At 40.3% G+C, this 21,682-nt stretch overlaps 1 protein-coding gene across 2 annotated transcripts in view; it reads right to left on the minus strand.

The window, feature by feature from the left end:
• MAPRE2 (microtubule associated protein RP/EB family member 2) overlaps positions 1-18,631 on the minus strand; it is a 167,377-nt gene extending 148,746 nt beyond the window's left edge. The window contains exon 1 of one of the 2 annotated variants that reach the window (XM_074383625.1): positions 18,542-18,631. Coding sequence is in view for 1 of the 2 variants with exons in the window: in XM_074383624.1 (XP_074239725.1) it covers positions 17,120-17,143 (24 nt within the window). In the remaining variant the exon portion in view is untranslated. Of the gene's footprint in view, positions 1-17,119; positions 17,255-18,541 lie in introns of those variants that run through there. The other variant, XM_074383624.1, reaches the window with a different exon arrangement.
• Between the last annotated feature and the right edge of the window lie 3,051 nt (positions 18,632-21,682).

A 21,682-nucleotide genomic window follows, 5' to 3' on the forward strand; every position in this document is an offset into this window, starting at 1 on the left:
ACTCCTCCTCCCCACTCACAAGGAATCTTTCTATTTCCTAAGGATACTAAGAAATCCTTTAGGATCCCCTAAATGCTAGGTAATAAGATTTTGTCCACAAAGGTTAACCTTTGGAGGCCACAAGCCATTGTAATATCCAATTTTCATTCCCCTTGAGAGTTTATGCTATAATACATTTGAGCAAACAGGCATTACTGAGCATCTCTATTTGTCAGGAGATGTAGGGATACAAAAATGAATAAGGTGGGTCACTGCCCTCCTATGTTGCAAGTTGTAAGCTTCCCCACTCCCTCGCTTTTTTTTTTCGCATAATTTCATGAAATGGATTATTAACCCCACCCTTTAGGTGAAGAAACTGAGACTCAGGAAGCTTGTTTCTTGCATGAGATCACTCAGCTAGTAAAGGACAGAGCCCTAAACACTGGTCTTGTGATTCCAAATCACAGACTTTTCTCACGGATCTATTCTACCTTTTTCATATATATATATATATATATATATATATATATATATATATATATCAGGCTTCCTTTGCATATTAGTTTTAAATTCAATTTCATATATTTGAAGCAACAGGGTACCACATTTCAGACCTCTTAAGACTTTTTATACAAAGTTTCTATTCTTTCATTTGTTCAACACATTAGCCACTCATGAGTAGCTACAATACACCAGGTGCTGTGCTAAGTATGTCATATGCATCAGTTCATTTACTCCTCCTGATAACCCTATAAAGGGTGTTATTCTTTATCCTGTCTCATAGATGCATGAACTGAGGTTTCCAACCCATGTTTGTTGTACTTTGAAGCTGGGACTCTTGAGTGCCACCATACACACCTATTAGATTCCAAGTACTATATTTGGTGCTGGGATTCTAAGGGTAAACAATACACAGAACCACCACCCAGGAACTTAAGTCTACTTTGGTAACCACCTAAGCTCTGCCTCGTGTCAGATCAGCTGTGGCATTAGACTCTTATAGGAGCACGAACCCTATTGTGAACTGCGCATATGTGGGATTGAGGTTGCCTGCTCCTTATGAGAATCTAATGCTTGATGATCTGAGGTGGAACAGTTTCATCCCAAAACCATCTCTCATCCTCCACCCAACTCCAAGTCTTTGGAAAAATTGTCTTCCACAAAGCTGGTCCCTGTTGCCAAAAATGTTGGGGACTACTGAGGTAATAGATACAAAATAATTATATCCTGGGGCGTGAATGCAATGATATTGACAGCAGGAGTGAAAAAACAAAAAGGAAAAATTTCTGACTGCTGTTTTCTTGGAGAGCATATAGAGCTTGAAGATCATTTGTTTTTCTCATTCTGAAAATTAGACGAAAACAAGCATTTCAACTGTCAGGTTCATCTGTGACAGTGCTTTCCTGACTTTATGAATCGCCTGGGAATTTTGTTAAAATGCAGGTCATGATTCAGTAAGTCAGTAGGTTGTGGGGTATCAGAATCTACCTTTCTAAAATCTTCTAGGTGATGCTGCTGGTCTAGAGACCACACCTTGAGTTGCAAGGCACACACTGTCTGTGCTTCAGAGCTCTTTCCAAAATCTGCTATGGTGGTAGATTAACATACACTTGGTAAAGGAGCCATTCACTCACATAGTCCAGAGATAAACTAATATATAGCTTACACCTTACTACCAAACAATGGACACAAACATATAGCTTAGACCTTACCACCAAACAAGCATAATGAAGGATGTGAAGTCCATCCTTGGTGCACATCACTTTTTTCTTGCTCCTCCTTTCTGTATTTGTCCCTAGCTCCCAGTGGGAACATACTTATACAGTGTTCCAGGTTCTTAGGGAAGTTCACTCCTTTTGAAGATGATATGTATTTAATTGATTAACTAGTTTGTACAAATGCATTAGAGAGTTTTTTTTTTTTTTTTTTTTTTTTAACAAAAACTTGATTTTTTTTCTGCTGACCGAAACGGCTGTCTCTGGATCTTGCTACATGAGCACCCTTAATGAAGCCACTGCTATTTTTCTTTGTGTAGACAATTGGATCAGCTGAAGCTGCCACACATATATCCAGTGTGCTTGAGAGATAGGAGGATGCTTGGATGTCCTGCCAAATTCTGTGAAGAGCAAACAATGAGCTAAAAACTTAAAAACTTTGCATTACTTGTTTCTACAACTGTATGCTGTACTGGGACCATTAATCTGCCTAAATGTGTCAGGTTCAAAATGACTTTTGAGATTGCCTACACTTTATAAAAACATTCTCTTGGGATACTTGCATCTTCAAACTGAGGGAAAAGAAGTGGCCACCGATGCTAGAATATTAACAGTCCTCATCTACAGTGAGATGTGTCCAGAAAATGTATTTAACTAAGTTTTTAAAACCCTATGCATGTTTCCATGGAAATATGAGGTGGTTAGAGGTTAAGATACTGGGATATGTTAATACCTTTATGAGTTAAAGGGATCTTTGAGGGTTACCCTGAGAATCCAACTATCATTTGTAAAGCTACCTCGTATAAACAGCATTGGGACTTAGGGTAACATTCTTTGGGTTTGAAGTTTTTCCAATTATGTGACTTTGGACATGCCGCTTAAACTCTGGGACCCAGTTTTTACAATTTTCTGTAAAGTACAGCTCCTTAAAGAGCTGCTGCTACATACAAATATTCTTTAGCAACTATAAATTTCTATGTAAATGGAAAATACTTAAGTTTATTATTATTAAATTATTGAATCTGAACATATCTCCTTGGACCTGAGTACAGGGATGTACAATATTAAAATGGAATCAAATCTAAGGAAAATAGCTTAAACAGAATGGGAGGGAATACCTATTTTCAGGGATCATGTAAATGTGGCCTCAATGAAAAGGGCCCCAAGGAATCCTTGGCGTAGGAGCCTCTCTGGCCTTTCTTGCCCTGCTGAGGTCTTTTTTGCTGCCTCTTCTATTGTACATGACGTTGGCAAGCCCTTGTTTGATCACCATCCCTCTAAGGCTGGCAGCCTAGGAAAAGGAAAAGCAAAAAACAGAAAACAAAAAACAAAACTATCATTGGACCACAACTGAGACTTTTCCTGTTAGCTTGATGATGAATAGTGCTCATAAGATTGCTGTAGGGATTACATGTTTTGTAGCTATCACTTCATCTAACACAGTGCTTAACATCTTTATTTCCCTCAAATTTTTTTGGACCCTAGAGAAGCTGTTTTTTTTTTTTTCTTTCTTTCTTGCTTCCTGCCACCGTCCTGCATGGTGTTTCCTTTTTCATTCCCCATAGGGACAGCAAATGTCTCCTTATCCTCCCAGTTAGTACAATGTGCTTGAGAGCTGGGAAGCAGCTCAGAGGATCTGCAAAACACCGTCAAAAGCAAATGATATGCTATAAACTTTTAAAACTTTGCAATTACTGGTGGTTTTAGTAAACAAAATTCCATGCCTCAGTTTTTTATCTATAAATTGGGATTAAATGAGATGATCTCTACGGTTGTCCTAAGCTCCAAAACACTGTGATTCATTCAAATTTGTTATTTGGCGTAACGAAGGGCACATATTTCAAGAGTTATGTACTGATTTTGTGAGACCCTCTCTGTCAACACTCTGATTATGCCAGACATTCAAGATGCGTGGAACACAACTAGCTTCATTTGTTCCCATCAGGAGTGAGAAGGTGTCACGGAGCTGTATCTCTGGTCCAGAGTACAGTAACACCATTGCCTGGTCAGGGGAAGGCTTTTCTCATCACCCCTCCTTGGGCACCATTTGGCATTAATTTTTAGGTGCCAGGGCCATAAAAGAAGAAATGATTCCCACTTCTGTTCACAACTGTTGATGTATGGTCTTTCTATAGTCACTAGCATGACTCCAGTACAATCTAAAAAGTTCCTTTGTATCAGGCCCAAAGGAAAGATTTGTTATAGTTGGTTCACTCCCTGTGTTTTAAGTCTATTTCCTTCTTGTTCTTGCATGCTCTGGTGCCTCGAGCAGGTGCCATATCAGTGCCCAGGCCAGGCACAATGGTTCACTCCGGTAATCCCAATGCTTTGGAAGGCAGAGGCAGAAAACTGAGGAGATCTAGACCACCTTGGGTAACAAAGCATGGCCTTCTCTTTATTAAAAGTAAGAAAGAAAAAATTAGCCAGGAATGGTGGTGTATGCCCATAGTCCCAGCTACTTGGGAGGATCACTTGAGCCCAGGAGTTTGAAGCTGCAGTGAGCTATGTCTGCATCATTACACTCCAATCTGGGCAACAGAGCAAGATCCTGTCTCACTCACTCATTCATTCATAAATAAATCTGTGTCTAGTAATTGTGCAGCAGCAGAAAATCACAAGATACAGGCCTTAGTGTCTTGAGTGTTTTGAGGCAGCACAATCCAACTCACTGCTGGACTTGATCAGTGGTTCTGCTTTTTCCATGTCTTCCCTTATATCTAACAGGACATAATATGTGAACTTTTTATTTGTCAGCCTAGGCCACCTGAGGAAGAGACGACGCAACACCAAGAACCACATGCAAAGGGAAACGTGAGCTCAGGAAGTTTTCTGAGTGGGTGCTTTTTAAAATGTGTTTGTTCTGCCGGAAATCAGACTGCTTTCACATTTTGAGCAACTATAATGGCATTCTCCATATGTTGAATGGATGTTTAAACTTATCACTGCATCTGCCTATTCCAATTTAAATAATTCAATGTGCTAATGGACTAACAAAACTGCATGTTTTCCTCATGTTTAAAATGTAATGTATGGATTCTCCAAAGGAAAAAAATATGGTTCCCACTCTATATTTTTTAAATTATAAGAAAATGAATTAACAACCACTTTTCAGAGCACTGGGATATTTTGTAGAGAGGATGGGTAAAGTTATGTAGGATGCTTTCATTTCATTATGAGAGGGGAAGTCACTGGTGAATTGAGTGGCTTAGATTGTGCTTTAAGCACAGCCGGGGCAAGAATTAGTCCCTTGACAATCAGTTCAAATTGACTTATTGTTCATATAATAAAGAACAATAACAATGATGCTGTGCACAACTTGAAAAAGTTTTGAGTGAAGATGATTGCACAGACTTTGAACTAAGCCAGGTAGTTAGAGACAACCATTCTTTGTCTTAATTCATGTTTTCTTTGGAATATTTAGTAGCTATTGTTGCTTCCACTTTATCATTTCTCTATTTATCTGTAATACTTTTGCTGTTTTAATTTCTAGAACCTCTACTCATGATTAGTACCAATATTTACATAATTTTTCAGCTAGAGAAATCAGCATTCAAAAGTCTCTCAACCAAAGTCACACAAAATTATTAACAGGGTGGTAACAAAGCTCAGGGTTATGAATCATGCTTTAATGTTAAAAGAAAACCCAAAATGTGAAAAACAAAAAAAGTTCACATGGCTTTTAGATTCCAAGAGCAACCCTTAAAACACCACTAGGCCTCACAAGAATATGGTGTTAAAAATCTCTTCCCATTGGGATGGGCCACAAACCCCACGGGAAAATATGACTCAAATGGAGTTAGGCTTGATATTATAGAACACATACACAATGATTGTTTTACCTATCCCTCATGGCTTACCTGCGTCAGATTGCTCAACAAGGTATACTCTAAAGGTGTCAGATGACTCTTAACAAACCCCACCCAAGGTCTCAGGTCTGGGCAAATTACCATGAATAGCATCATCACAGACACTCAGATAAGAGATTCAGGAAAGACAAACTAATACACTCTTCCACAAAAGAGATAAACCTGACTAACTCCAATTCGCAACTTGGCTGGAGTTGTGTCCATGGTGATGGGTAAGTATAATACAGCGGTAGACTCCCAAGAGGAGAAAAAAGGCCACATATTCTGGAATATAATTATACTCCTTTTAGTCTTGAGGTCTGTGTGGCTAATTGTGAGAGCTGTTGGTAAGCAGTACCAGGAGCCTCTTGTTCCTTTCAAATAAGGCAAATAATAGTTCTGTAGAACAGATGTTTCTTGTTTCTCAGCATAACTCTGTTCCAAAGCTCTAATCAGTCTCTCCTATTACTCAAAACAGGCTCAGTGAACAAACCCAGAAACAGAAGACCAAATGATGCATGTTCTCACTTAGAAGTGGGAGCTAAACATTGCTTATACGTGGACTAAAAGATGGGGACAAGGGACTCTGAGGACTACAAGAGGGAACTGGGGGAGAGACAGAGAAAAGAAGAAGGGGGAGGAAAGAGGGAGGAGGAGGTGGACAAAGGCTGAAAAACTACCTGTTGGTTACTGGGCTCATTACCAGGGTAACGTGTTCAATTGTACCCCAAACCTCAGCATCATGCAATATACCATTGTAATAATAAATCTGCATGTACCCCCTGAATCTAAAATAGAAGCTGAAAAACAACAAGCAGAGGCTCAGGAGCTGATCCTCCCTCCATCAGCTTATCTGTCCCCAAGTTCACAAAACATTCCTTCCACAATGAAAAGACCAAGGTATCCGTGGATACAGTGAAAGCTCCCTATAGTTCAGTTATTGCTTAATGCTTTTTTGCTTTTCCTTTTATGGAGATGGAGTCTCAGTATGTTGTCCAGGCTGGCCTTGAAATCCTTTCCTCAAGCAATCCTCCTGCCGTATCCTGCAAAGTGTTGGGATTACAGGCATGAGCCACCACACCCAGCCTGATGAATTTTAATACACATTTAAGTCATATTCTACATCAGTGTAGAAGTATCATGCTTTTGACTATCTAAATTTTAAAACAAACATCTAAAAAAATTCCCTAGGGCATCAGTGGTTTACATTGAATGTAGGGCTGGAGGAAATTTATCATAGATGAGCATCAGGATTGGAGAAAAAAGTCACATCTGAGATTTTAGATAAGAAATGCGTGTTTTTCTAACTGAAAAAAATGACCTACATTATGATTCCAGACAAAAATATCCTAACACTTGTCAGAGTTAGAAATCAATTCTCCAACAGTCCACCATTTATCTTTCCTAGGGTTCCTTACCCTCTCCTGTCAGATAACCATTTTCTTCCTTCTAAACCCTTACCAAAACCTGCCAACTGCTCAACCCTCACACCAAGCCTCAAATGCCATTCCTCCCAGAGGTATTAGTATTTAACAAAGCAGAAGAAATGAAGTTTTTGACAGTGGACTTCCAAGAATTATTCACAAAGAAGCATTCCCCACCAAGCATGTTTTTTTTTTTTTTTTTTTTTTTTTTTTTTTTTTTCAGTAAGGAAGAATGCAACAAAAGGGAATCCTCTAACAAACTTCAGTCCCATGGTGGAGAATACCCCTTCTGGGTGCACAAGAAGATTCTCATTGCAATTCTTCATCTACAAATCATTGAATTGGAAAATGAAACAATTCCCAAAGTTAAAATCGTGTATCAAGCACTGTGCTAGAATCTGGGGATATGGAGATGAAGACAAGTTTTTTGCAATCTTCAGTAGATTGACATGCAGTGGGGATGAAAAGTAAACCACATATGGGCCACCTAACTCACCCCACTGAGACAGGTGGAGGCCATGGTTAGGAGGTCAGAAAAGGCTTTCCAGATCAATGTCTCTCAAATATTAACGCCGAACAACAGACCACCTGGGGATCCTCCTAAGGCGCAGATTCTGATTGAGAATCTCCAGGGAAGACCCTGAGGTTCTGCATTTATAAGATGCTCCCAGGTGATGCCAATGCCACTGGTCAGAGGACCATGATTTACACACATACACACACACACACACACACACACACACACATACATATATATATATATAGAGAGAGAGAGAGAGAGAGGAGAGGAGAGAGAGAGAGAGAGAGAGAGAGAATATGAGAAAGAGAGAGAGAATGAATGTCTCACTTTGTCTCCCAGGCTGTAGTGTAGTGGTGTGATCATAGCCCCTACAGCCTTGAACTCCTAGGCTCAAGTGATCCTCCTGCCTCAGCCTTCTAAGCATCTGGGACTATAAGCACAGCACATGCCTGACAAATTTTTAAATTTTTTTGGGTAAACATGGGGTCTTGCTATGTTGCCCAGGCTGGTCTTGAACTTCTAGCCTCAATCAGTCCTCCTGCCTTAGCCTCCCAAAGTGTAGGTATGAGCCACCACACACAGGTGAACCATAACTTTTTGCATGCCAACAACCTGAGATAAGACAAAGCCCAAGTTTGAATCAACCCAGGCATCCAAGACAGAAAAGCAAGTGAAGGCACAGGCAAAGACCCCAAAGCTAGAAAAATTAAGTTGGATACAAGGAAAATTAAAAATACTAAGGAAACAGTTTACGTAAGACATTGTTGAATGTAAATACAGACAAGAAGAGCTTTACACAATAATAAAAATAGTTTTTGTAATAGTTGTATAAGGGTGGTTAACATTAGGAATTCTTCCTCCCACACCCCTCCTTCCTATTTTGGTTTGGACTTTAGTTATGTTTGTTTATTTATTATGTATTATTTATTTATGTTTATTTATTAAAACAACAAAAGTATAAATAGATTTCTCCTTTGAGTGCTAGTGGGGGAAATTCTGCCCTGGGATGTTTTTAAAAAATGACAATGCAGGCTTTTCCAATTTGGGGTTGTATATTTGGATAAGATAAAAAGCTACTTAATAATTAATCACAATTATGTAATAATGTGGTAGTAATCATTTTTTTGGGAGTGCAGGCAAGATTATACAGAATTCTGTCAGTAAAATAATAATAATAAACCTATCTTTTGAATTCACAAGCAATGTCTGATGAGGAATCCATTGCTTGGTGCCCTGGAGCACATCACTGCTCCCCAGCCATGAGGAGAACTTTAAGGTTCCAAGGAGCAGAAGGGAGTGTGTGGCTGATATGGACATACATAGCCAGCAGCTACATGTAAGATACATGCTCTGTAGCTTCATTCCCAGTGTGTAGATGGAACTGTTAAATGAACATCACCTTTCTTCCAAATCAGGCATGTTGCAGGAAACCACATCCTTTAATATTTAGTCAACTGCCAGCCCTACCTGAAGCAGATCACCAAACAAGTCTTAGGACATCATTGTACATCCTACAGTCATAAAGATGTACACACACGTTATCTGATCTTGTAACTCTTGTCAGACTTCGCTTTTCCTATTTGACAGATGAAAAAACTCAGTTTGAGGGATGTTGATGATGAATGTTAATAACATTTCTAAAGTCACCCAGTTAGCAGCAGAACCAGTTTTAAAACTCAGGCTACATTCTGGCTCCAATTTCAGAATTCTTTCTATGATATAGTACTATAATTTCTAAAAGACAAGAAAGCAGGAATAAAGAAGTGAGGTTTTGGAACTCAAGAAGAATTATCTATATACTTTTTTGGGTTACTTTTAAAAACTTTAAATTCCACAAGAATAGTTTGGAATCTCCCATAGGCCCAAACTGGATCTCCTATTGTCCAGTTTTAGAGGAACCTGAGAATACAAGTATATAAATATGTGATATTGGCATATAAATGCTGTTCTGTAAGTTACAATAATAAAATGAAGCACGAAAGAGAATTGCTGGTGATCTGAGTTCCAGGAATTGTGATCCACCTAATTTACAGGTTGTTAATCAGAGAAAACCCAGAATTTTATACTATGCTATTCATTTAGTCCATGAGAGTCTTTGGAAAAAATTCACTTATAGGCTGGATGTGGTGGCTCATGCCTGTAATCCCAACACTTTGGGAGGCCAAGATGAGTGGATTGTTTGTCCCAGGAGTTTGAGACCAGCTTGGGCAACATGGTGAAACCCCATCTCTGCAAAAAATACAAAAATTAGCTGGGCATGGTGGCGTGCGCCTATAGTCTCAGCTACTCAGGAGGCTGAGGCGGGAAGATCACTTGAGCTCAGGAGGTGGAGGCTGCAATGAACCACTGCACTCCAGCCTGGGCAACAGAGAGAGTCCCTGTCTTTAAAAAATATTTATTTATTCACATTGATTCATAATATTATAAATGGCCATTTAGGAATTTTATATGAATAAAATAGAAATACAATGATTTTATACCTGGAAGATATTTTATTTATCTTCTAGGGGGTTAAAAGAGACAGCTTATTAAGGATTATTTCAACAAGGTATTAAACAAAAAGACCAATTTAATGTGTGGAAAAAGCGAATCCTCTAGTTCAGGGTTTTTCAAACTTCAGCACGCATATGAATCACCTGTAGTCATTTGTTAAAGAGAAGATTCTGATTGAGGAAGTCTGGAATGGAGCCTCAAATTCTGCATTTTAAGATACTCCCAGGTGATGCTGATGCCTCATCTGGGTGGCAAGCTATCATTGCAAGCACTTGGAATCTCTAACCTTTGATTAGGAGCACACTGTTGACATCGTTGATGGATTTCTCATGTTAGTCCTACTTGAACTATTGAAATATTTATTCTATTAAAAACGGTGAAAGAATAGAAAGTACTTTAAAATATCTTACAAAATAAAAAAGATTGCTAATTTTCTAGTTTGTTTTACTTTTTATTTCCTCTCAATTTAGTAAATTGTACAAAAAAACTTCAGTTAGTGACTTTTCCTTCAGTAAGAGAAGGCAGCTAAGATATTTTAAATTCATTATCTCATAAATATAACCTCAGATCTTTTACAGACCAGGAAAGCTAGTCATTTTGAAATTTATTGTATCATAAAAGTAGGATTGCCAAATTTAGCAAAAATAAAATTAAAAGCCAAATAATAAATGCTCAGTTAATTCAAATTCAGATACACGAAAACAAATCTTATCTAAAATCAAATTTAACTGGTTATCCTGTATTTTACCTGGCAATCCTAGAGAAAAACATACCTCTAAATTCTCATTTAGCTTGAAGTGCTGAAGGCCAGGTGCTGGGATGGAGAATTAACAGACCCACTGACCGTATCGTCTAAACATTTCAACTGCAGAGGGAATTGCTCGGGATTTGCCAACCCCACATCACACACCTGTTTAGTACTGCTGCTAATTTGTGGGAGCTCCTTTTAGGAGACCACGCTTTTAAAAAATCATGATAGAGGGCAAGCTGGAAGTGAAACTACCAAAGAGCTTTACTTACATCAATAGCTTCGTTCCCAGGAAGAACCAGGTGGAGCAAAACCAGCGAGGTCTGTCTTCTAAGGTCTCTCTTTTTTCCATTTTATGGAGAGCTGAAGCAGCTCAGTGGGAAAACTAAGAGTGGTTTCTTGGTAAGAATCATGAAAGGTTTTTCTTCTTAATATCAAATGTTGTTAAGTTGATCAGATTTAAGATGATCTTTGAAAGAAGGAATATATAAGCTGGTTGCAGGTACTGTCATCACATATCAGTTTTTGAAAGCCTTTATCAGCTTTTAAATGGGCAATCTAATCCTCTGATTTCATTTTTATGTATGATGTGCAGTATACAGTTTCAGATACTCAGCAAAACAAAGGAATCTATTCATTTCTAGATGCCTTTTCTTGTGTATTTACCCATCTCCTATCTCCTTCAATTACTGATAGTCAGTCCTGCCATGAAGTTGGGACCAAGGTTTGACTGTTAGCAGAACACTTTTAGATGTTTTTTCTCTGTTTAAACAATCGATAATTATGAACTCCCTGCTTTCCTAAAAATAAAGTAAGCCTAATTATTTTCTAATTTTAGAAATTAATTTGGAGAGAACTATTAGTGCTATGTGTATGGAATAAGCCATATTAAATAATATATTTATTAAAATATGAATCGAGATTATGATAAGGGAGAGCAGTTAATTTCACTTGGACTGGTTCCTTACCCAGTCAGCATGAGAGTGATACATCAATCTCCAGTCCTCCCTTTCCTGCTTTCCCACATCAGAAGCACCAGGGGTTAATGTGGAAGTCAGTGATCTAACATGCCATTACTATCAATAGTCTTAGGGTGAGATTAAATACATTTACTATTTCTTGTTTTTAGAAATAATTTAGCTGATTTCAGGTACCTCAAAACTTACATTAATTATAATGTGTTGTTTGATTTGGTAAAAAAGGAATCCCTTTGTTTTTTCAGTCTATAAATTGCAGCAGGATTGATTATGGAAGGGGTGAAGACAACACCAGTTGTATATAAAACCCTTAAAGTTGCTCTACTATCTAAGTGAAACTCATTGCAAACTCCCAGTCTGTGGCACTAACAATTCATCAAAAAAAGGAAGTTCTTTTAGCTGAAGGAAGTTTTATGACAGGCAACACTTAAACAACTGAGACTAGTTCCCATCAATGTAGTTACTCTTTCAAATAGTCTTTCTAGAATCTTAGTAGTAATATTTCCAGCTTTGAGCAGACTGTAAATAATTTAAGATGAATTTTGAATTTCTGGATCATAATTTGGTTTACTTTTGAATTTGGAAATTTTAAACAAAATTGTCCACAGCATGTCAGCTTTAGCAGTGTTAGTAACCATGTGTATATCTTTATAATATTTAGTGATCCTTGCCATTATAAGTAGCAAGCAATTTACATTAAAAGTATGTTTTAGAAAAGTAGTGCTATTTCCAGGCCAGGCACTGTGGCCCTTGCCTATAATCCCAGCACTTTAGGGGGCTGATGCAGGTGGAGCACTTGAGGTTAGGAGTTTGAGACCAGCCTGGCCAACATGGTGAAAAATATTGGCCAGGCTGGAGAATTAACAGACCCACTGGGATTTGCCAACCCCACATCACACACTAAATATATAAAAATTAGCTGGATATGGTAGCTTGGACCTATAATCCCAGCTACTAGGGAGACTGAGGCATGAAAATCACTTGAACCTGGGAGGTGGAGGTTGCAGTGAGCTGAGATTGCACCATTGCACTCCAGCCTAGGCAAAAGAGTGAGACTGTGTTTCAAAATAAAATAAATGAAATGAAAAGAAATAAAATGGTAGTGCTATTTCCAAAAACAAGTTTCCACATCATGTTAAGTGTCTGAAGTGACAGACAATAAAAAGTTTCTGAGTAAATTTCCAAATTATGTCTTCATATACTAACACAAAGAAGCATACAAAGGCCCTCATAGGTTGGAAAAACAGGAAATTTCTATTGCTAAAGAGTTAAGGCAAGTGTTCACACTGGGATTGCTCTTAAGGTCATGTTTTCACATTTTCTAGAGCTCTGGAAATGATTACTAGCTAGTATTGCACTATTTGGGCTTGTTTGGATTCAGAAGTTTTACAGGTGACCATATCACTAAAGTTCATATATTTAGAAATACACTGCTTTTTGCAAAATACATACACAAGAAGAATATGAAAATAAACTATTTTTTATTTTTAGTGATTAGTTGACCTATGGTTAACTACTTTTTTTTCTTAACCTTCTCTAAGAACAACAAAAACAACACTAAAACTTTAAGTGAACAAATTTTTATTTAAAATTTGAAGTAGGTTAAACTGGGGCAAATCAGAGGTCTGCAGCTTTGCTGTAAATATTTTAGGTTTTGTGGGCATACAGTTTTTGGTTCAATAATTCCATGCTGCCACAGCCATAGACAAGATATAAACAAGTAAGCATGGCTGCAGTCCAGTGAAATTTTATTTTGGACATAGAAATTTGAATTTCATATAATTTTCAAGTGTTCTCAAATATTTTCTTCTTTGGATATTTTTCCATGACTTAAAAAATATGAAAATCAATCTTGGCTTCCAGGCCATACAAAACAAACAGTGGGTCATAGTTTGCCAATTCTAGAAACAATTGCTGTGCGTTTCAACTCAACACAGCTTAATATAATTGTATAAAGTTTGTCAGTGATTTTAGAAGTGCGTAGATTATTAGATTAGGTTTATTGGAAGCAAATTCACCAATTCTATTCTATAAAGCTCTGGTGTAAGAAACATAATTTTGGATACTTCTCAAATGTTGCAAATTTGGAACAAAAATTTTGTGAAATTAAGAGATATGAAATACCAAAGGCCAGATTTTTCCTTATCTCAGATTAAAGAGTATAAATTCTCTTTCAACGTTTAAGATGGTTGCAGGTGAATTATATAGAATTGGATTTATTCTTTGTGGCCTCCAATAGGTGAATGCTGCAAAGCGAGATGGGAATGTGCTTTGAGGGAGACAGTTAAGCGTAAGTTGGAGGAATCCTTAGTGAAGAGGTACCAGCCATTTAAGATTTCTATGGGTGGTGGAACTAATATTTAAGGGTCCCTAGTAAAGGTTATGCTTCTATGACTTGGAAAACAATTTAAAGAACTTATTATTTTGGTTACCTAGATAAAAAGCTAAAGATGGCTCAAATGTTGGGGGTTGGTTAATTATTCTTAAATAATCCAAAGGTGAATTATTTAAGAATAAAGTTGCTGAGAGAATGATGTATGTGAATAGTTTCTACCTTTTAAGGAGGAAGGAGTTAATTCAAACTAGTCTTGTGTAGCCAAAGCCTCCAGGCAAGACTACATCAAAACTTATATGATGTAATAAACGATGGAAAAGGAGTCAATAATCCAGGAGTCATTGCTTTGGCATTGCCAGATCACATAACTTGTTGGATTCACTTGTGTTATTTAGCACCTGGGAATACAATTTACCCAATTGCCTTTAAGCCCTGATATGTTAATAAGACCAAAGGGCTGTATAAATTTAAGGTAATAAGACTGGGTGGTTCTCAAACACTTTAGAACTCATAAAATTGAGTTGACACCCTTTCTTCCACTCCACCTCTTTTAGCCTGTTTGTAAATGTTACAGAGCTAGGTATATATCATACTCTGAGAAATAGTTTCTAACGAATATGGAATAATCTGATTTTTTTTTTTTTTTTGAGATGACATCTTCCTCTGTCCCCCAGGCTGGAGTGCAGTGGTATAATTTCAGCTCACTGCAACTTCTGCCTCCCCAGGTTCAAGCAATCCTCCAACCTCAACCTCCTGAGTAGCTGAGACTACAGGTATGTGCCACCATGCCTGGCTAATTTTTGTATTTTCAATAGAGATGGGATTTCACCATGTTTGGCCAGGCTGGTCTTGAACTCTTGACCTCAGGTTATCCACCCGCCTTGGCCTCACAAAGTAAATTCTGTTTTTCTAGACTACTTTATCTCTTATGCTCAAAAAGGTGTTGACATTTCAGAAGTACCTCACCAGTTCTTTTTCTAAGCTACACAGAAATGAGAATGAATGCATTTATATCATTTTGGTCGTTAGAAATTATTAACATTTAATCTTGATGGTATCTATTGCCAAATACATCCAACTACTTACATTTAATATGCTGGCCGTTTAAACATGCTTGTGCTATTTTAATGGGTAATACACAAGTGAAAATAAAATCTATTAATCTGTTCTGTGATGTCTCTCCTAGCTCAATAAATTCATATGTGGTTTTTCATAATAATGGGTAGAGAGTGAAATTTTGTGAAAGGATTCTTTGGCCCATCAGAATCTAAATACTAAATTATTGTTGTATGTTAAACAAAAGTGAACAAATGAGCTATCATAGGAAGTAAGAATTGTAACACAACTTTGGCTTCTATATATGTGGGATGTCTGTTTTGGAAAACAAGAAAACTGAATGTACTCAGGACGCTTTGTTTTTCAATGTTCTCCCCATCTTTTGATATTCTTCAGTACAAACAAGCAGTATCAATAACTCAGAGTCTTGTACCCCTGCTTTGAGGACTACAGACATAAAGGCCCCCATGAGAAAACAGAACACTGAGCAAGCTACCACAGATGCTGTAAGAGAGGTTCAGATAAAGTTCAGTGGCCAACAATATTGAGTGCTTGCTGTGTGTAAGGCACTGTTGTTCCCCCTTAAAGAAATTGAGGATAAGGACAAAAGCATTTAGACAACAGTACAAAGAGTGAGAGTGACATTAAAAATAGTGAAGAAGAGGTATTAAAACTGAAAGCAAAAAAAAAAAAAAGTCTTTTTTTCATGATTCTAAGATAACCTATTTAAAGATGCAGAGAACCAGAGATAACAGGTAATCTTGGAGTCATTCTTTGGGGATGACTTTTTTAAAGGCAAGAAACCTTTAGTTAATAGCATACACGAGGTTTTATGTAAAATGTTAAGTGTAACCATTTGTACTTAAACAGATCCTTTAATCCACCCCTAGATGTATAATCAGGTATTATTTGACTTTTTTGTATGCAAAATTTAAGTGTTACATATTCAGCCTTTCTACTTCACATAACTGAAATAACCCAAACCAGTTTACACTTCCGAACAGTTTTACATGCCTCCCACCAAGGAAGTTACAGAACAGCTAGTTAGCTTTGTGTTCCCCCTTCTAACAGAAGAGAGCATTATATGAAACAGGTAGAATGGAGTGCTGCAAAGGGAGTGGCTCCTGCAAGCAAGTAGATATTAAAATGCATTTTCAAAAGAGTGGAGTTTGTGCTTGTCAACAAACTACTCGCTGTAATTACTTCCTATTCACTGGGATCGCTGTGCAGCCTGCTGACTCACCAGGCTGCTGGAGTGTTTCTGCCGGGTTTCCCTACTGCCTGCTACACATGAGTCATCACAGGAATCAAAGTTTCTATCCGTCTCCCTTAACAACAGTGCAGAAACCAGGCATTGAAGTAAGCTTCCATCTTTCCAGTCAGACCCTAGCCAGGGAAGGGAAAAATGATGTAGTAGGTGTCACCACCAGCCAGGGTGCTAGATGACAGAGCCCCACCCCAGGGTGTTAGTCATCGGCACCCCAGTTTCAGCGTTTCTCTCACCCACCCAAATAATTAAAGTCTCATCCTGTCTTGCAATGCCTGCTGCTGCTGGCCACCGAACACTTCTTTGCTATAGAGGTTCCCCAACTTTGCTGGACAATGAAGTCACTTGTGTTTGTTTTTCCTTTTAAATACTGTGCCTATTTCTCACTTTCAAACAACCTGATTTAAATAGTTTGGGATGTGATCAGGACATCAGGAATTCTCAAAGCTCCCCAAATGATTCCACTATGCAGCAAAGTTTGAGAACCAGTGCTTTGAAGAAGCACAGCTCTACCCACACAAGGAAAATTAACCAGTTAAACTTATCTACCAGTCACTCGGTGAGCTACCAGACGTCCTATCTTACACCTAACTGAGGTCTTTAATCGGTTTGGCAGAAAAGAACAAAAGCAAAGAAGCATTTCATTTCCAGAGGGGACACTGGCTAACCCAGAAGCATTCCCCTCTTTGCTTGATAAAAACTTAGCCAAAAATGTAGCGTTCAAGAGAAGCAGGGGAAATGTTGCTGTTCTTCAGATTACCTTTTGATCTCTGTTCTGTTTCATTCCAGTGTCCTATTCAGCAAAGGTGTAAATCGCAGGTCCTCAGATTATGAGTAGGTGCTGCGTCTGACCACAATCGCGACCGGTCTGCACGCTTCACCCCAGCTGGGACCGAACCTCCGCCTCGCCGCGCGGCCCCAGGGCCGATACTATGCTAATCAAGAAAGTTCTTCCGTTTCGGTGCGCGCGGGCGCGGGTTTGAGCGCTTAACCCTTGATTTTACATTGACAGGACGGTAGTGTTTTTAGTGACCTCCTCCTGCCTAGCGGGTCTACACTATTTCCCTTTTTTTTGTTTTCTTTTTTTGGAAAAGGAGATGTGAGCAAGTGATAGGACACTCAGGGACGGGACAGCAGTGTTGGCTGGTGCCGAGGTGAAGGGACGGCCAATGTTCGGAATATTAATTACTCCCGGAGCTACTGACCCGGCGAAGACTAGCAGGAGGGGCCTGGGGGTTAAGACAAAGGCTCCTCCTGATCAAATGGCTGCAGCGCCCCTTCCTCCAAGGTTATGGCTCTGCCCTCTGCACTAGAGAGACGAAGTGACTGGAGGAGTGACCAAACCCACTAGCCCTTCTGGGGTCTGAAAGTCAGCTTTGTCGAGCGCCCCAGGTTCAGGGGATGGCTTTCTGCGTCCACCCCTCTCCAGGCTCTTTGTGGGATTTCTGGCTTCGGCACAGCCCTTCTAAGGGTAGACCGAAGAGTTTCCCACTGAGCGGAGTGCGAAGTCGCTGAGTAGCCCTTGCCCTGCGCGCTCTGTGCTACCGGCAGAAGAGCCGCTGGGACGCAGAATAACAACCAGCTTCCTTTTGCGCCCACCCGGCTCCTCAGTCCCGGGAGCGCGGGTGGTGGCTGCCGAAGGGGAAGTGCCGGTGGTCCAGGGGGTGCTCGAAGGCAGGCGAGCGCCAGCGCGCTACACTTCCTGATCTGACCCTAGAGCGCAGCCCTTGCCAGCGTCCCCCGCTCTCAGTCCTGCCGCCCCCATTCGAGCCTGGAGGGCCGTGCGCTGCGGTCGCGCAATCGCGAGCCCCCCTCCACCAAAGCTGTCTTCCTACCCTGGACAGCCCCAGCCTCACCCCTCCAAAGCAGTCCACTTCGCTTCTGCCAGCGTGGCAGCCCCAACTCCCTCCCCTTTCCTGGGGTCTACAGCGCTGGGGCCCCGAACCAGAGGTGTGGCCCGCGGTAGCGCAGCTGGGTGCACACCCGTAGAACGCCGAGCCGACCCCTGCACAACTTCTTGCTAGACTCTGGACCCCCGTTTCCGCTTGCTCCGAGCCCAGCGGGCTGCAGACCTCGGCGTCAGGAGGAGGCGCGGCCAGCTCCCGGCCTGGGAGGGACTGCCCCAGGGCAGGAGGTGTCGGGGTGCGCCAGGGCGGTACCGCTTTAAATGCACTTGACTCACCTGCTCCGGCGCTGTTGCCTCCTTCCTCTGCTGACAGCTGGGGGCTTTGTTTTCTCCACCCACCCGTCCGGCCGCGCTCCGCCCCCTCTGTTGCACGTGACTCGCCGTCTGCCAGAGGCACTGCCGCCGCGGCTCCGCGAGTCCACCCGAGAGAGCCCGGCCAGCGCCGCCCCTCCCCGCGGGTGCGGGTGCGGGTGCGGGTGCGGGCGCGGGTGAGGGTGCCGGTGCAGGTGGGCGCCCCGCTAGGCAAGTCCCAACCGACCCGCCTGAAGACGCTGTCTCAGGCCAAAGGAAGCCAGGCTGAATTCGTGGCAGGGAAGAAAGTGGCAGCAGGTGAAATAAACTAAGTGGTTTGACCCCACTCGAGAGGGAGGAGGCGGGTGTGGCTTGCAGAGGGGCTTTGAAAAGGCGCCGCCGCAGCCTGAATTAAGTACCTGAGAACGGGGGCTTGCACACCAACCGGGGTGCATCCGCTTTTACACTAAGTGTTTGTACTCCTACCTGGAGCGCGATTGACAATGAGGGGCAAACTAGTTTTGTCATGAATATTATACTAATTAAACTAGGTAAGTGTAATACAATTAACAATAATAGCATGTTTTATTGGGGTTCCAAATCTGTTTGTTGATGCTGCTTCTATTTGGATTTTATTTGGAGAATGGAGTGCAGGCTGGAGAAGCGAACTCCAGAAGTTTACTGATGTGGGCACTTGTCCATTTGGAAGAGCAGCTATTTTTAAGGAAATGAGAAAACGTTCTGGCTTCAAGACCCACTCAGATCTGCTGCTTTTGGAAGTGATCTCGATCCGTGCTGATCGCAGTGATCTCTAGTGTTTGAAACAGCAAGGGCTTGTCTGAATCCTTGCTAGCCCTTGAAGAACCCGTGTATACCTTCCCTCCCGCGCCCTGCAAATTGCTGCTCAGGGGAAAGACTGTTTATGTCTCCCGCAGCATTCATTAAAGCCAGGTCTTCCTAGTGGAGTGATTTAGCACAGCGCTTCCCAGACTTTAAGAACGATCACCTGGAGATATTGTTGAAGCCAAATTTGATTAAGCATATCTGGAGTTGGGCCTGAGATTCTGCATTTCTAGCAAACAACCAAGTAATGCCATTGCTGCTAGTTTGAGGACTGCACTTTCAGTAGAGAGGTGCCAATCACCGCTTTGGCATTAGCTAGCCTATTCTGAGTCCTGACGACACCACTTGCTAGCTGTATGACCTTAGGCAAGTTTCTCAACATTTAAGCCTCACATGCTGTAAAATAAGTATGATACTAATTTTCACCTCACAGTGTTGTCTTGAAGATTGAGAGAGTCCATATAAAGCCCTTAGTGTGATGCCTGGCACACATACCTAGGGTTCAGAAAATGCTAGCTAATTCACTGTAGAGGTAGGTCATCCTTGCAGGGGGAAAGCTGGCACCAAGTGCAGGGTGGCGGCAGGGGGAGCAGTGCGTGAAATGGGCACAAGGGTGAATGTAGCCAGCCCAAGAATGAGGACTGTGCCCTGTAGTGACAGCATGTGCCAGATATGTAGGACAAGTTTGATGAATAACTAAATAACTATAATGTGGAACAGATCATATGCATTCAAAAAGTTCTGCTTCTCCTTTAAATAATGATAAATTAGTTCTGAGACATTAAATTAAAAAATCATTTTGCTTTCTATTACAGATAATGTCCAGCTGCCTGTCACACGGGTAATCTATTTTAATATCTGAGAGAGTAAATGAATTGTTAAGGTTTAGTACATTTTTTATCCTCATTAGAAACCTTGAACTTTAAATTTAAATGGATTTATTAATGAAGATATGGTATTCTTAGCTCTCAAAATGAATGGCTGTTGTCATCGTAGTTCTCCTATCTTCCTTCCTTGCTTCTCCTCCGCTCTCTGTCCTCCAAATATAAGTGTTTCTTCAGACTCATTTCTTGCCTTTTTTTCCCACTCTGCCATTTTCCTTAGACATTTTATGTGTGTCTTATGTTCATCTTTCAAGTGTGTGCAGATTAATTCTGAATCCATACCCACATTCTCAACCCATTTGCAAGCCTTATTTCTGCCTTTCTCTTACTTGCTAGGCATTTCCATTTCCACTAGCTTTTAAAATTTATTTTTTCCACTTACACTGTATTTTTACTTGTCTAAATGTATGGGGTACTTGAAAGATTTTCACATGTATATGATGCATCATGATCAAGTGAGAGTATTCATGATGTCTATCACCTGAGTATGTATGTATGTGTATATATGTGTGTGTGTGTGTGTGTGTAGTCATCTTATTCTCTATCACACATTACATTTACTCCTGTCTTACTATATTTTTGTACTCTTTAACCCACTTCTCTTCACTCCCCTCCCACTCCACTGACCCTACCCAGTTTGTCTGTATTTTCACTCTCCACTTCCATGTGTTCAGATTTCTTAGCTCTCGCATTTATGTGAGAACATACTAGATCATTTTGTGCCTGGCTTATTTCACTTATGATAATGACCTCCAGTGTCATTCTTGTTGCTGCAAATAATACTGTTTCATTCTTTTTCTAATGGATGAATTGTGTTCCATTCTGTAGGTACATTACATTTTATTTTTTCATCTTTTAATTGATACTTACGTTGATTCTATATCTTTGAAATTATGAATAGTGCTGTAAAAACTGGCAGTTCAGGTATCTCTTTGACATATTGATTTCTTTTCCTTTGGATAGATGCCAATAGGGGGATTGCTGGATTAAATGGTAATTATATTTATAGTTTTCTTGAGAAATTGCTATACTGTTTTTTTTTTTTTTTTTTTTTTTTTTTTTTTTTTTTTTTTTGAGACGGAGTTTCGCTCTTGTTACCCAGGCTGGAGTGCAATGGCGCGACCTCGGCTCACCGCATCCTCTGCCTCCTGGGTTCAGGCAATTCTCCTGCCTCAGCCTCCTGAGTAGCTGGGATTACAGGCACGTGCCACCATGCCCAGCTAATTTTTTGTATTTTTAGTAGAGACGGGGTTTCACCATGTTGACAAGGATGGTCTCGATCTCTCGACCTCGTGATCCACCCGCCTCGGCCTCCCAAAGTGCTGGGATTACAGGCTTGAGCCACCGTGCCCGGCCGCTGTACTGTTTTATATAGTGGTTATACAAGTTTACATTCCCA

Source organism: Saimiri boliviensis, chromosome 13 (assembly GCF_048565385.1).
Source record: "Saimiri boliviensis isolate mSaiBol1 chromosome 13, mSaiBol1.pri, whole genome shotgun sequence".
NCBI lineage: Eukaryota > Metazoa > Chordata > Mammalia > Primates > Cebidae > Saimiri > Saimiri boliviensis.